At 39.6% G+C, this 13,878-nt stretch overlaps 1 protein-coding gene across 1 annotated transcript; it reads left to right on the top strand.

Moving 5' to 3' along the window:
• Positions 1 to 13,120, top strand: rps6ka4 (ribosomal protein S6 kinase, polypeptide 4). The gene is made up of 18 exons (XM_020086011.2): positions 1 to 1,011; positions 1,871 to 1,942; positions 2,396 to 2,463; positions 2,800 to 2,950; positions 3,147 to 3,262; positions 4,460 to 4,567; positions 4,719 to 4,799; positions 5,360 to 5,463; positions 5,666 to 5,816; positions 5,900 to 6,061; positions 6,314 to 6,439; positions 7,065 to 7,198; positions 7,328 to 7,421; positions 7,544 to 7,714; positions 8,874 to 9,065; positions 9,137 to 9,296; positions 9,853 to 10,016; positions 10,684 to 13,120. The coding sequence occupies exons 1-18, from the start codon at positions 924 to 926 to the stop codon at positions 10,894 to 10,896; spliced, it is 2,355 nt and encodes a 784-aa protein (XP_019941570.1). The 5' UTR covers positions 1 to 923; the 3' UTR covers positions 10,897 to 13,120.
• Positions 13,121 to 13,878: the final 758 nt, after the last annotated feature.

Here is a 13,878-nt window from a genome sequence, read left to right as displayed (position 1 = left end):
ATCAGACGTCGCCCCGCCCACACTGACTGTTCACGTGACAGACCGTCGCCCAGGTTGTGTCGAAAGCATCCTGGTGTTAGCATCCAGCTAGCCTCTGACAATAAACTCAAGAGTAAGGTGTGAATATCTCCGTCATGAGCGAAACACTAACTCGACTCTAGAGGAGACAGACGACAAGGACCCGCCTGAACTGGCCGCGGCGACATGCGCTGACAGCTGGCACCCGAAGAGGCCAGTTTGCGCAGCGAACTAAACATTAGCTTTAGCCGACGTTCAAACTTTGACGGGCAAACTGCAGCGATTCGACAGCTAGCAGCTAGTTTGCAAATGTAGTACTACCGCAGCAGCAGCTAGCTAGGTAACACGCCGTGTTGTTGTATTAGTTATGCTAACCAACTAGCTCCGCAGCTGTTCACACACTGACCAGTAGTTGTTATTTGTCCAAGTTAATACAGCGTTCACGATTTTTACAAAGTGGCGTCAACCAACTTACTGGTAATGACTGACGCTACAGTTGAGCTGCTAATGCTAACGCTAGCCATTTAAATAGTGGGAGTTGAAGTCAAACTCTAAATTACGCACACAGTCGATCATAGATGACGATCGTTCTCTGAGAGTTCATTGTTGTTTTATTGTGTACATCGTGTGTGAACATCTACACGTTTGTGTTTTCTGATTGATCTAAATATATCATGAGATAAACGATGCGAAACAACACAATGATAAAGACGTGGGGATTAACGCTGGGACAACAATATTGTCTAGAAAACGAAGCTCGATAATCCTCGTATGCTTAGAAATGCAGCTAAACTAGATTCTGATTGAATTGCTAAGTGTAGTGTTATATTTTCATAAAACATCTGGCCAGTCAGCTGATCATAGATAAGACAGTCTCAAGGCTGTAGTCCGCTTGGCTTTGCGTTATGTCTGGGGACACATCAAGTAGTAGTGATGAGTCCGATGCAAAAACAAATGAAAAGGCCTGTACCGTCAAGCATCACATCACCAATGGTAAGTCAAGTATATTCACTGTGATCAGAAACTACAGCCCACTGTGATTAAATCCATCATTGAATCCGGACATTTGTGACATGATTTCTAATTGCCGAAGCATTGACAGAGAAGTGCACAGTGCAATGCTGTGTACCATTGGATTTACTGTGACACTGCATTTCAATTAAAAATACAAAGATTAACTGTGTTTTATTGCCTGACATCAGACAGATATTTCTGTTTTTCATCACTCAGTGTGTAGATCGTGGATTTCATTGCCTTTGGTTTACACTCAAGTAATCTGTTAAACAAGATCTTAGCCATCCAAGTGCCAAGCTTGACTAAGATTATTGATTACATGCTTATATTTAATGTATTTTGTCTTTTTTGTGAACATTTATTTTAAAAAAGCATTACTTTGTCTTTTTGTGGAGAATACTGGAAACCAAACAATACCTTTTCTCACAATTAAAACCTGGCATCTCTTAATACTAGGCAGCTTTTAAAGGTCCAGTGTGTAAAATTTAGGTGTAAGGAATCTATTGGCGGAAGTTGAATATAAAATAATCCTAGAACGGGCCCTTTATATTCAAATACTTTATATTTACCTCGGGAGTGGTTCCTCTACAGAGACCACCATGTTTTTTACAGTAGCCCAGACTGGACAAACTAAACACCTTTTGAGTATTTATGACAACTGAAGGCTGCCACAGGTTCTCTGTCATGTTTGGAAGGGGAGAGTTAGGTGTTAGGTTGGGTATTAAGCTGCAACTTCACCACTAGATATCACTAAATTCTACACACGGAACCTTTAAAACAATAAACCATACTCTTTATCATGTATGTTTTCATTGCTGTATTTTCTCTCTGTCACTAGCTAACCTCACAGGTCACACTGAGAAGGTCGGCATGGAGAACTTTGAGCTGCTTAAAGTTTTGGGCACAGGAGGTATTTGTCTACATCAAGCATGGAACATATGAAATCTAGTTGTTGTTACACCTACAGTAAACTTCCATTGTGAGGTATGGTGAAAGAAATTTGCTTTGAGGACACATCTTAACATTAATTTCTAGATTTGGCCGTTTCAAATCATCAGTGAGTAGTATGTGCATATTTACAGGGTAGATATACTTTCTTACCTTTGTTATTAGACGTCATCCACTTTGAATCCATATGGCTGCTTCTCTCAACAAAAATGTGTGATTTGATTTAGGCAGATGTTTTTGTATACATTCAGCTGATTTCTTGACACTTGAAATGAATTTCTCATTTCCCATCTTTTGCTGTGGCCCCTGAGCAAAGTAAAACACAGTCTGATGTTGTTTCTTTGATTGCTGGTATTTGTTTGTCTTTCTAAGTGACATGAATGACTTGAGGGAATGTTCATTTCTCTTTGTCTAGCTTATGGAAAAGTGTTTTTGGTCAGGAAGAACAGTGGTCATGATACAGGCCAGCTATACGCCATGAAGGTGAGACCATTTGTTGAAGCAATGAACAAAATGTGTTTCTTGGATAAAAATGTTTAATCTTTGGGCAAAGTTAGCATGGGAGACTGTTTTTTAAAAATGTTTTATGTAAATGTTTGACTGATTTTGCTATTATTCATAATCAATTCAATGCTTACTTTAAATAATCCATTCATTGAAACTCTACAGAATGGAGAAAAAAATATAATGAACCATTTTTAGCAGAAATGTGACCTCACTTTTTGCTGTTATGACACATGATAAATTCAGTGTAATATTTTAAGATAATCATTCCGGATGTCTGACTCTAGGTTCATTTTCTTCAAATTGTTATCCTAGGTGTTAAAGAAAGCAGCTATTGTTCAAAAGGCAAAGACAACAGAACACACCCGCACTGAGAGGCAGGTGCTCGAGCACATCCGCCAGTCTCCCTTCCTGGTCACGCTTCACTATGCCTTTCAGACACAGAGCAAACTACATCTCATCCTGGGTGAGTGACGAAGCCTTAGAGCCAAATACAGAGAATTCTTGTCTCTTCAGGTTCAAAGCACTGAATAGATGTTCTCTTTATGTTTCTATCTATTGCTGTATGTTTGTCTGTAGGCCGTATGTGCACTGTGTTTGTGTGTAACTTTTGTATCAAGTCTATTTAAGCTCCCTGTGTATTTGTCTGTGTGTGAGTACAGACTATGTGAGCGGCGGGGAGATGTTCACTCATTTGTACCAGCAGGATCATTTTCCTGAGGAGGCAGTGCGGATTTATATTGGGGAAATAATCCTGGCTTTGGAGCACCTGCACAAGGTGGGTGTTGCTACTTCCAGCTCCATGACTTGAAGCTACACTTACTGATTCTTTTTTTGTGCGAGGGGGCAGAAGGATGACAGAACAAGCTTAGGGCCACTGCACTGATTTCATACATTGTTATAAAGTTGTTATAGCTGATGTTTTGGCAAGCAGCCACCTATTAACAGTGATTTACAAGAAACAGAGCAATGTCATCATTTACCATACAAATGTTAGTGACTTTTAGCTGGGGTTTAGCCACTGAGCAAACGGATCTCACACCCCTGCTCTTTTTGCCAATAATCCGATTCGTCATTTCTGCCTCCGAAGACCAAATTATGATTGTTTTACCCAGTCTGAGTTTACAGATGTGTCTGATGTCACTGAGTTTGTTTCTCTGTGTTTGTGTGTGTTGGCAAGAGCGAGCGTGAGAGTAGTAGAGCGAGAGAGGACTCAGGAGGGGCTGAATGAAACTCTTGCAGCTCCACTATGAGTAACGATTTTACCAATTTAAGAAAAGAATCAATCGTTTATTTGGTGGTCAGTGTTGAAATCGTGACCACAAATCAATTAATGTGTGGCCACTGAGAAGTGTATAAAAACATTCAGTTGATTGAGAAACTGTAGCGGGCCAGAGACATCACCTGAAGTGGTGGTCTTTCATATGCATTTGTGTTCATACAGTGAAAAGAATGTGGCCACATGTGTCTCAGACCATCTTCAAATGTGGTTTGAGTGATGGATCTCAGGATGCATTCAGGATGGATTTTGGTGCATCACAACTGATGCATGTACTTAGTGTTAACCATTTGTGATCGCATCACTCAGGACGAATGTAAATACCATGTCTGAAGGGTCTATGTGTCTGTGATGTTTGTGTGCACATATTTTTGTAGTTTGTGTTCTTGAAAAGTTATGGCTAAAACAAGATGAACAATGCTACATTGAAATAATTGAAACCTTGCAGCTTATCGAAAAAAACATCATCCTCCCAAATTGTTGTAATTAGTTTGTGTTTTCAGTTTGTGTTGCAGTCACAGCACTTGTTTACTGTGACAAGTTTAGGGATAATTAGAACTACAAAAAAAGTGCTGTGTTTACTGAAAATAACTATCTGAAAAGAGGTCATTTGTATCTTCTTTGCATGTAAAAATATTAAATTTTACTGCATATGCTAAATGACTGACCGTGTTCACATACTCTTCACATGTACAGCTTGGGATTGTCTACCGAGACATCAAATTGGAAAACATTCTTCTTGACAATGAAGGCCACGTGGTGTTGACAGACTTTGGACTCAGCAAAGAGTTTCTGGAGAAAGAGGTATGTGAACACAAAATCTAAGTTGCAAATGTGTATGCATGTGAAAGAATTATACATGGAATGTGTGTACTGATATGTTAAAACAGTATTTTGTCCATATGAGAATATTTTTTTAGAAATAAGCTCAAACCCCCCTTTCTCCTAATTACAGAAGGAGAGGACCTACTCTTTCTGTGGCACCATTGAGTACATGGCACCTGAAATCATCAGGGGGAAGGCGGGGCATGGCAAGGTAGCTATATGGGAGTAAAGGCATGGTTGCACATTCGCAGCTTACTCGCCAACAACATCATCACCAGCATCTTTCTCTGTTCTTCACTGTACAATTTTCTTACAACCCAAAAACCTTCTCATCCAACAACTATAACTTCAAACAAACTGACCACACAGCAAGCGATTATACGTAATCATTCCCCTGCATTTGTGTATGTGTGACCATGCTCTTAAGCAGCTGATTTTAAAAGATTTTCATGGTCTCTTATCAGGAACTCTAAAGTCATGATCAAATAACATTTTATTCATGTCTAGATGTTTGAGGATGACAGAGAGATCAATTACGGCTTTAACATTTAACTGGAGGTTAAATACCAAGTGCTGTAAGTCTCAGCACATTGGGTAACTTTGACTAACACTTTGACTAACACATATATCAGATCAAAATTTCAATTGGGAATTCTTGCTTTCAGTATCACGACAGACATCCCAGCACTGGTAGAGGAAATACAATGTGATCCCCTCGTCTGAACATATGTTCTCTTTCCCTTTATGTTTGCAACACGTCTCTGACTTAAGTCGGTTGATTGGTGGAGCCTTGGGATCCTGATGTTTGAGCTGCTGACAGGAGCCTCTCCCTTTACCTTAGAGGGAGAGAGGAACTCCCAGAGTGAAGTGTCAAAGTGAGTGCTGCTGACTCTTGAGTCTACAAAGAATGTGTATTTAAATCTCTGAGTAATTCTCCAGTTCATAAACATTCCTTTAACTACTGTGTTCTAGATGCCATGTAACTTGCAGTTATGAAAATTATGAATGGTGAACACCTTGAAGATTAATTTAAGTTGTTTTTTCCCCCTCTATCTTATCCTTTAATCTGAATTCAAGACGTATTTTGCGCTGTGATCCACCGTTCCCTTCGATGATCGCACCGACTGCTCAGGATCTGCTGAGGAAATTGTTGGTGAAAGACCCTCACAGGAGACTGGGCTCCGGCCCGAGAGGGGCTGAAGATATTAAAGCACATTCCTTCTTCAAGGTCCTATTCTGCTCAGCTTCCATTTACTATGATATCCTCTTTTCATTCATCCATAACTCCCAGCTGTCTTTTGTTTCCAACAGGGACTGAACTGGGCTGACTTAGCACAGAAGAAGTTGCCAAGTCCATTCAAACCAGAGCTGAAGAATGAACTGGATGTTGGGAACTTTGCAGAGGAGTTCACTGGGATGGATCCCGTCTACTCTCCGGCGAGCACGCCACCAAGCACGGGCCGCCTGTTCCAGGTCAGTCCTCTGTCTCACCCATAACCCTTATAAAATGTGTATTATAAAAATGTAATACTTGGAACCCCTATTTACAAAAACTGCATTTGGATTAAGGAGAGTCTAGTGAAATATTAATTCACTTTCAATCCTTTAATGTTTTTTCTGTTAACACAATTGTTCAACCAGTGTTTTTCTCCCTCTCATTAAAACCAAACAGCTCAAAACCTATTCCCTCCTCACACATCCAATATCTCTCATCTGTTTTTTCAGGGCTACTCCTTCATTGCCCCATCCATCTTGTTCAATAAGAACGCAGTCATGGGAGACTTTGTAGAAACCCAGATTGGAGCTGATCGACCAGGGTCGGCCTCTGTCCAACGCAGTGCAATGTTAGAGGTACGGATCTTCAAGATCATCAAACAGTAGATTTTTGCTTATAAATCTGTTTGTGGTTGAGTTTGAAACTTATCTTAGTGTTGCTCTTTAAGTATCTTGTCCAGCTTTTTAAAATGCCCTACTGTAATCAAGAGATTTCAAATAGCATGGAAAAATGCTTTGTAGAGTTTGTTAACCAGGACACAGGAGAAGGAGAGGAAGAGAAACTAGTTTATTTAGCCTAGATTAGTGACCAAATGTTCCTTACTTTATTTCACAGTAGGTTTTATCACATTTTATCAAGCAGTAAGCAATATAGAGGAACATAACAACAACAGGATACCTTGTTGTAATATCATTATACAGTACTATAGTATCTGTTATTTACAATTTGAAAACTTGCAGGTCAGTTTAGACTGTATGCTTTTGTTCTACTTGAAATATTGGCGACTCCAATATTTTCCTGTGACATTTCTTAATTTCCTCTGTCTGTATAAACAATTCAGATTAAATTAATGCAGAGTACAGACAGATTGTTACTGTCCATTTTACGTGTGAAACATTTTTGCATAAATGAGCCTTTGCACAAGGACAACACAAAAAAATAAAATCTCATTCAGTGTCACTCACACACTTTTTTTTCCAGGAATCCCAGTTTTTTCACAGCTATGAGCTGTGTCTTCACGGGCCACCGTTAGGCGAGGGTAGTTTCTCTGTGTGCAGGAAATGCAGACACAAGCAAAGTGGCAACGAGTATGCAGTGAAGATTGTGAGCCGCAGGTGAGTGGAGATGTGATGCTGCTACCCGGTCTTAGTTTGTGTGCTCAATTGTTTATGCTCTTTGTTTATATTTGTATCACTAAGTGCCAGAATGTGCGTGTTAATATTTCTTTTGTCTTTTTTTTTAAGAATGGAGGCAAACACTCAGAGGGAGATTGCGGCTTTAAGGCAATGTGAGGCTCACCCAAACATTGTCAAGCTACATGACGTCTATACTGATCAGGTACAATAGAGGAAAGACGACAGGCACACACAGCAGTAGCACAACAAGCCATGTATATACTGTGTACTTTCAATGACTTAATGCTGGATAATAAGCCATTTCCATTTGTGCCTCTCCATCAGTACCACACATACTTAGTGATGGAGCTTCTGCGAGGTGGGGAGTTGCTTGAAAGGATCAAGAGAAAGAAACTTTTCGGCGAGGCGGAGGCCAGTCAGCTGTTACAGAGCCTGGTCTCAGCTGTCAGCTTCATGCACGAGGCCGGGGTCGTGCACAGAGACCTCAAACCAGAGGTGGGCTCTGATTTGATTGATTGATTATGTCCTGGTTTTATACAAAATCTCCAACTTAAGAAATATACTGTAGTATACGCAGCAATGAAGTATGATGATGTTTATATAAAAAAGTTAGTCAAAGTCAAACACTATTTACAAGTTCTCAGACATGAACTTCTCTAGAGTTTGCCTTTCACATTTTAAGTAGCAGGGGATTTTCTGCACAGAGGTGTTTAAAACAACAAAAAATCTCTGGAGTGTTCAAGCAAGAGGTGGTACAGCATGCAGGAGGCTGGACATAACAAATTAATTCTGCTGAGGACATGAGGCATGTTTTTGTTTGCAGTATATTGAGACTGGTGTTGGCCCATATATTTCCTGCTGTGTTCTTATGTGTGCTCATAATGTCTGCAGCAATTGACTGGGTTCTCACATTTAACTTGGATAATTTCAGGAGGTTATCCAGAGTTCAGTACATGTCTGAAAGCAGCTTTAGAGTGATAATCCTACTGAAACATGTCCTGTTGAAATTAATTTCATAAAAGATGAAAGTTGTGCCAAAGAAGTTAAAAAGGACGGCGCAATGTTTTTTATTGGCCCCAATAAGGTGTTGAGAAAGAGAATTCGTTTTAAATCATCTCAGTGAAGTGCATGTGTCCTATGAGCCCTGAGGTTGTCTTGTTTTCACTGGCAGAATACAGAACATTTTTAAGCATGTGGACATCACTGTGATTATTTTGCAGCAATGTTTCTACATGTTTTAGATAAAGTGAACACAGCAGTTAATGGTGCAAAATGTTGCTGCTCAGCACTTCAAAAAAAAAAGAAGGCTGCAGATGTGTCACACATGCATCCATTTTCAGTTGGTTGTGGGATATAATTCACTCGTGTATAGTAAGAAGGAGCTGTTAATGACAGAGTCCACTTTTAGTACCACAGTTCATAGTGTGTTAGTATCATTGTGAGATCACTTGTCCCTTGGCATATTATCTAATTATTGCCAAATATCAACAACTCGTTTTGGCCTTTTGGCCACATGCTGCACTGTGCACGAACATGGGAAATAGATATTTCAAGGTCAGGAACACACCAACCTGTAGTGTTTAGTAGTAGCAGTACTGTTGACTAGTTGTATACTAAGAGAGTGGATCAGCATGTTTTCTTGTTTACCTTCCAGAACGTGCTGTTTGCAGATGAAGGGGAAGACTCTGTGCTGAAAGTAATAGACTTTGGATTTGCCCGGCTGTGCCCTGCAGGCAGCGCCCCCCTGCAGACCCCGTGCTTCACTCTGCAGTACGCTGCACCTGAACTTTTTGATCGCGCAGGATACGACAAGTCTTGTGACCTCTGGAGTCTTGGAGTCATCCTGGTAATTTCAGCCTCAAACTCTTGACACCATCAATCAAGTGAAGTATTACTGACTCTGCATGTTTTCTACAGTACACCATGCTGTCAGGCCAGGTGCCATTTCAGAGTGAGCAACGGGGAATGACGTCATCATATGCAGCTGACATCATGCAGAAAATAAAGGAAGGTGATTTCTCATTGGATGGGGAGGCCTGGAAAGGTGTATCTGAAGATGCTAAAGAGCTTGTTAAAGGTATGTGATTCAAGGAACATGTTTGATTCAGTTAAAGGTTCAATTATAGATCAAAGGGATCAATTGGCAGAAATTGAACATATAATAATAATAATCCTCATGTTTTCACTAGTGTGTTTCATCTAAATTGTACAATTGTTGTTTTCTTCACCCTAGAATGAGCCTTTTATGTTGAAATATTTTATATTTACATCTGGAGCGGGTTCTCTATGGAGGCCGCCAGACTGAACACGAAACAGCTTCTGAGTTTTCATGACAATAAAGGCTACCACAGGTTCTCTTTCATGTTTGGAAGGAGAGGGTGAGGTGAGGGGCATCGGCTGCAACATGCATCTTCAACACTAGATGTCACTAAATTCTACACACTGAAGCTTTAATGGGGCGACATTACATTTACACTAGTACACGCTACACGTGTTAGAGTTTCTGTTTGCCTAGTTTGAAATGGTGGATGGTTCAGAGACTCACAGCACTTCTTCTTCTTTTTTTTTAAAACTGAGTCCCGTATGTCTTGTTCTCTTATTTCTGTGTTGTCTCCTCCCTCTTTGATGTAAAGGTCTATTAACAGTGGATCCTGAGAGTCGTCTCAAACTCTCTGATCTGAAGGAGAACAGCTGGCTGCAGGGTGGCGCATCCATGTCCACTACTCCATTGTGCACTCCAGATGTGCTGGAGTCCAGTGGGCCCACCGTTCGCACATATGTTAATGCTACGTACAAGGTAACACAGTCACACTACATTTATTGCAACTCTTAAGCCCTATTTTACAAAGAAATCTCCAACCACACACTTTTTTTTTCTTTTTTTCTTTTTTTACAAAATATCTCTTTCTAGAAGCGAACACTAAAATATCAAACAAGCATGCCCGGCCCTGAAGGTGGCGATTAAATCTACCCCTTGCAAATACTAGAGAAGAACACTGTTTTCCAAGTAATGTTGGATAAAGAAGACGTCTGTAATGCAAAATCTAGCTGCAAACTTGTAATTAGACCTAGTAGTGCTAACCAAACATAAGGAAAATTATATATAGTTGCTGCTGTTGCTGTTGCTGGAGCATTCTCATTACACAAATAAACAGTGGCCATGTGCAAAGTAATCTGTGATGTCACTGTTTCCCAAACACTTTATTTTACATGCACACACAGAAACACATAAACTGCAGTTTTTGTAACTCATTACTCTCGGAGGTGTTCATAAAGTGTCAGTTTGAAAGACTTAAAATGCTGTTTGCATGTGGTCGAGTGGCCCAAATGCAGAGGAAAATGTTTGTTTTGCAAGATATCCACATTAGTGGGGAGAAGGGCGTTAGAATGGATGTTAAGTGCCCATCCCTCATGTGCTTCTTCTTCCTGTGGTTTCTTCCTCTTTTTGTCATTTTCTTCACTAGGCTTTCAACCGTGGTAAGCGAGAGGGCTTCTTTCTGAAAAGCGTTGACAATGCTCCACTCGCAAAACGACGGAAGCTGAAGATGACGAGTACAGGCGTAGAGACCCGATGGAGCTCATCCTCTTCCTCTTCTTCTTCTTCCACGTCGTCCTCTGCCTCTGCAACTGCATCCAAAGCACAGCCAAAACAAACTGTGACCCCAAAGGAGAGCTAGCCTGAAGGGCAGTGAAGATTGGAGCTGGGAAACGAAGCGGTATGTGTTTACAATGACGACATGAAGTCCTCCGGTTGTGATTGTCTCACTCTCTATCAGAAAACATACCAATTAAACCAAAAGACTGGTTAAGGTTATGTTAAGGTTTTAATACAGAATTGAATTCCACATTTTACCAGTGTCATATTTTCCCCGAACAGAGCATGTAGTCCTCTAGTGGACGGAGAAGACGTTAGAGGAGATTTTAGAGGTCTAGTTTTCTATCTTTGAGATATACAGAAATCTGTGGCCTTTAGACCAATTTACACTTATACAGTATTCTCTCACCGTACTTTGGTGACATCACACACTAAAAGTTAAAAACAAGACATTTACCTATTTTCACTGTGGGTAAGAAACAGTGCCTGGCTTTATAGGGTTAAAGGGAAAAAGGAGCCATAAATGAGCAGAAGCCATATTTAAGCAGCGAAGCAGTGAATATATGAATTGAGCCATTGTGATTACACATGAATTTGCACAAAGCAAATAAACGGTCCTTCCAGGAATTTGCTAACCTAATTCTTTGATTGTATTTTATGTTTAACTTCGCCACACATACATTGATCAGCAGCAAAATGTGCCCACAAGTGCTGTGCCTCATGTGGGCACTCTTCTGTGACAAATAACAGTTTTGTGAAAACTGTTTAGTTTCATTTTATTTGTTTAGTTTAGGCAAAGATCTAGCACTTTTTGTGGAGAATGTAAATATAAAGGATCAAATTGTAATAAGAAAAGAAGAAAAAAAGCAATTTTCTGGAAGGACTGAGCCCAGAGGGAAATCCCTGTGGTCTGTCTACACCTTTAGAGATTTGGCAGGATGAAAAATATAGTCAAAGTCTTCTCATTAGTATTTGATACAGATTTAAATGTGTGATGATCTGTAGTCCAGAGGGTTGCACCTCCAGTACACGACCAACGCTGCAGCTCCCACTAAATGCAATGATAGATGGCTCTGAGTAAGTGTTTCCACAAACCATCAGAGTTTGAAGTTTTCACAGTACCTACCAGGTGTCCGACAGTAGCAGCTGTAAAAATAGGCGGAGGCAGTCCTGAATATACAGTGTGGTTATCCTTGTCATACTTTGCTGTAAATTACCTGCATCATTGTGCTGGTCTAGCATGCTAATCTCTCGTGATGATGAACTATAAGAATGTTTTTCTATATTTTTTGGTATCTCGGGTTTAGTAAGGAAATGTCAGATCCCAGAATGTTTTTCATTCTACAAAGTGCAGCTCGAGTGGAGTAAAATCCATTCTGGCTGGTTGTGAGTGTACACTGCCTTGGGCTTGTGAATTTTAAAAGGGTATTTCAGTTCTCCGCAGGTCCGTCAGACCAGCACCACATGCGGTTCCCACTAATGCCATCTTATTCGATACAGTGAATTACTTTTGCGCGTCTATTAAGCTCAGCCTTTTGCTGCCTGGGCTGCAAACGTTACCCATTTGTCTTTTTACATAAGTGGTTTTAAAACATCGTAAAGCTTTTGAAATTCAAATTATGTTACAGAATGAGACGTTTAATAAAGACTTAACAATAAAATGGCTCTTTTCAGACCATCCTGCGAGGTCTGTTGTGTAAATACTCATCACTGATTTAAAGCAAAAAAACAACAATGTATGTTATGATTTGAAAAACGTTAAAAATGATATATTAGTCTCCTGATGTAATTATGTTTTTATTGGACTTGTTTTTTCTACATGTTGCACAGTCAGATGATCAATTAAACACATTTCAGCTTTAAAGGTGCTTTTATTGATATTTATTACATGTAGATTTTAATGCTGTAGTAATGGGATTATGATCATTCGGCTCCTGTTTTTGTACCAGCACTGTGTGGGTGTGTGTGTGTGTGTGTCTCACTGGGAGATTGGTTGTTCTGCTCTTTCTATACCAGATGAAGCATTATTGCAAGTTACTGTATTATTTTCTTGTCGTTGCCGCCTTTGTCTCTTTTAAGGTAACTGGTTGTTTGTGTTTGAACATTTAATTTTTACTTATGACCCTGTGCTTTTATTGGTGTTGATATTCTTTTTGATGTAGTAAATGATATTTTTCTCTTTTCTTTTGTTGAGGATTTACTATTTTACTGAGCTGCACTGTCACTGATATCGTAACTGGGAATTTATCTTTTGCACCAGGATTTTTGTTTTGGTTGGTGCAAAATAAAAATTACTTTTAAATAGATGGCTGTGTGTGTTTTTATTTTTTCTTTTGATTGTTGTAACTGTTCTTGAAATAGACCACACGGTGCGCCATTTTCCTCTGATGTAATGCTTAGGGTAGGAAACACAAAAACATGTGATCCAGGTTTATAAGTAATTTAAACAGAGAATCTGACGGGTTTCATTTTGCGTATTCCTGTTGGGACATGGGACCATGTTTCAAGGTTAAACCTATTCAATAGCTCCTTAGCTATTAATAGACAACAGCTAATGTTAGTATGTTATGTAAGTTATGTCACGTTCTGTAAAATGTTCACACAGTTAACATCAACACAAAAGTTTGTTTCAAGCACTTTAGCATTGGATTTAGCATTGAGCGTTAAATGACATGGTTGACTCCAGTGAATTTTACTTATAGACTTAAATACTTGTGTCCATAGAGGTGCATTGATATTTCAGGATTTTTTTTAGATCTCTTTGATGTTAGCGAGGAAGTGGTGGAAAGCTAATGTTAGCTGTTGTCCAATGGTAGCCAGCTTAAAACTTTAACCTTCAAAAACGTCCTGTGTCCCTTCGTAATTTAACTGTCAGATTCTCTGTGTTTTTATGACTTATAAAGCTAGATCACAGAAGTTCTCCATTAATGATTTAAGCTTCCCACCCTGACATCAGAGGAAAATGGCCATCTATGATTGAGACCTCATTAATGTGAACACTGCCATCGCAGACAAGTTTGTACTTAATGCAAACACATCAAGTTATACAGCAAATCTTTGTGAC

This window comes from Paralichthys olivaceus, chromosome 15, assembly GCF_024713975.1.
Source record: "Paralichthys olivaceus isolate ysfri-2021 chromosome 15, ASM2471397v2, whole genome shotgun sequence".
Taxonomy (NCBI): domain Eukaryota; kingdom Metazoa; phylum Chordata; class Actinopteri; order Pleuronectiformes; family Paralichthyidae; genus Paralichthys; species Paralichthys olivaceus.
Note: the sequence above shows the minus strand (reverse complement) of the source record. Positions and strands in the feature narration are given on the sequence as shown.

Bases quoted from the DNA above. Each gene is read 5' to 3' on its own strand.
- rps6ka4 (XM_020086011.2), top strand. From the start codon at position 924: ATGTCTGGGGACACATCAAGTAGTAGTGATGAGTCCGATGCAAAAACA. The intron at 6,062-6,313 runs GTCAGTCCTCTG...CTGTTTTTTCAG, and splicing joins GCACGGGCCGCCTGTTCCAG to GGCTACTCCTTCATTGCCCC. The intron at 7,422-7,543 runs GTACAATAGAGG...CCTCTCCATCAG, and splicing joins ATGACGTCTATACTGATCAG to TACCACACATACTTAGTGAT.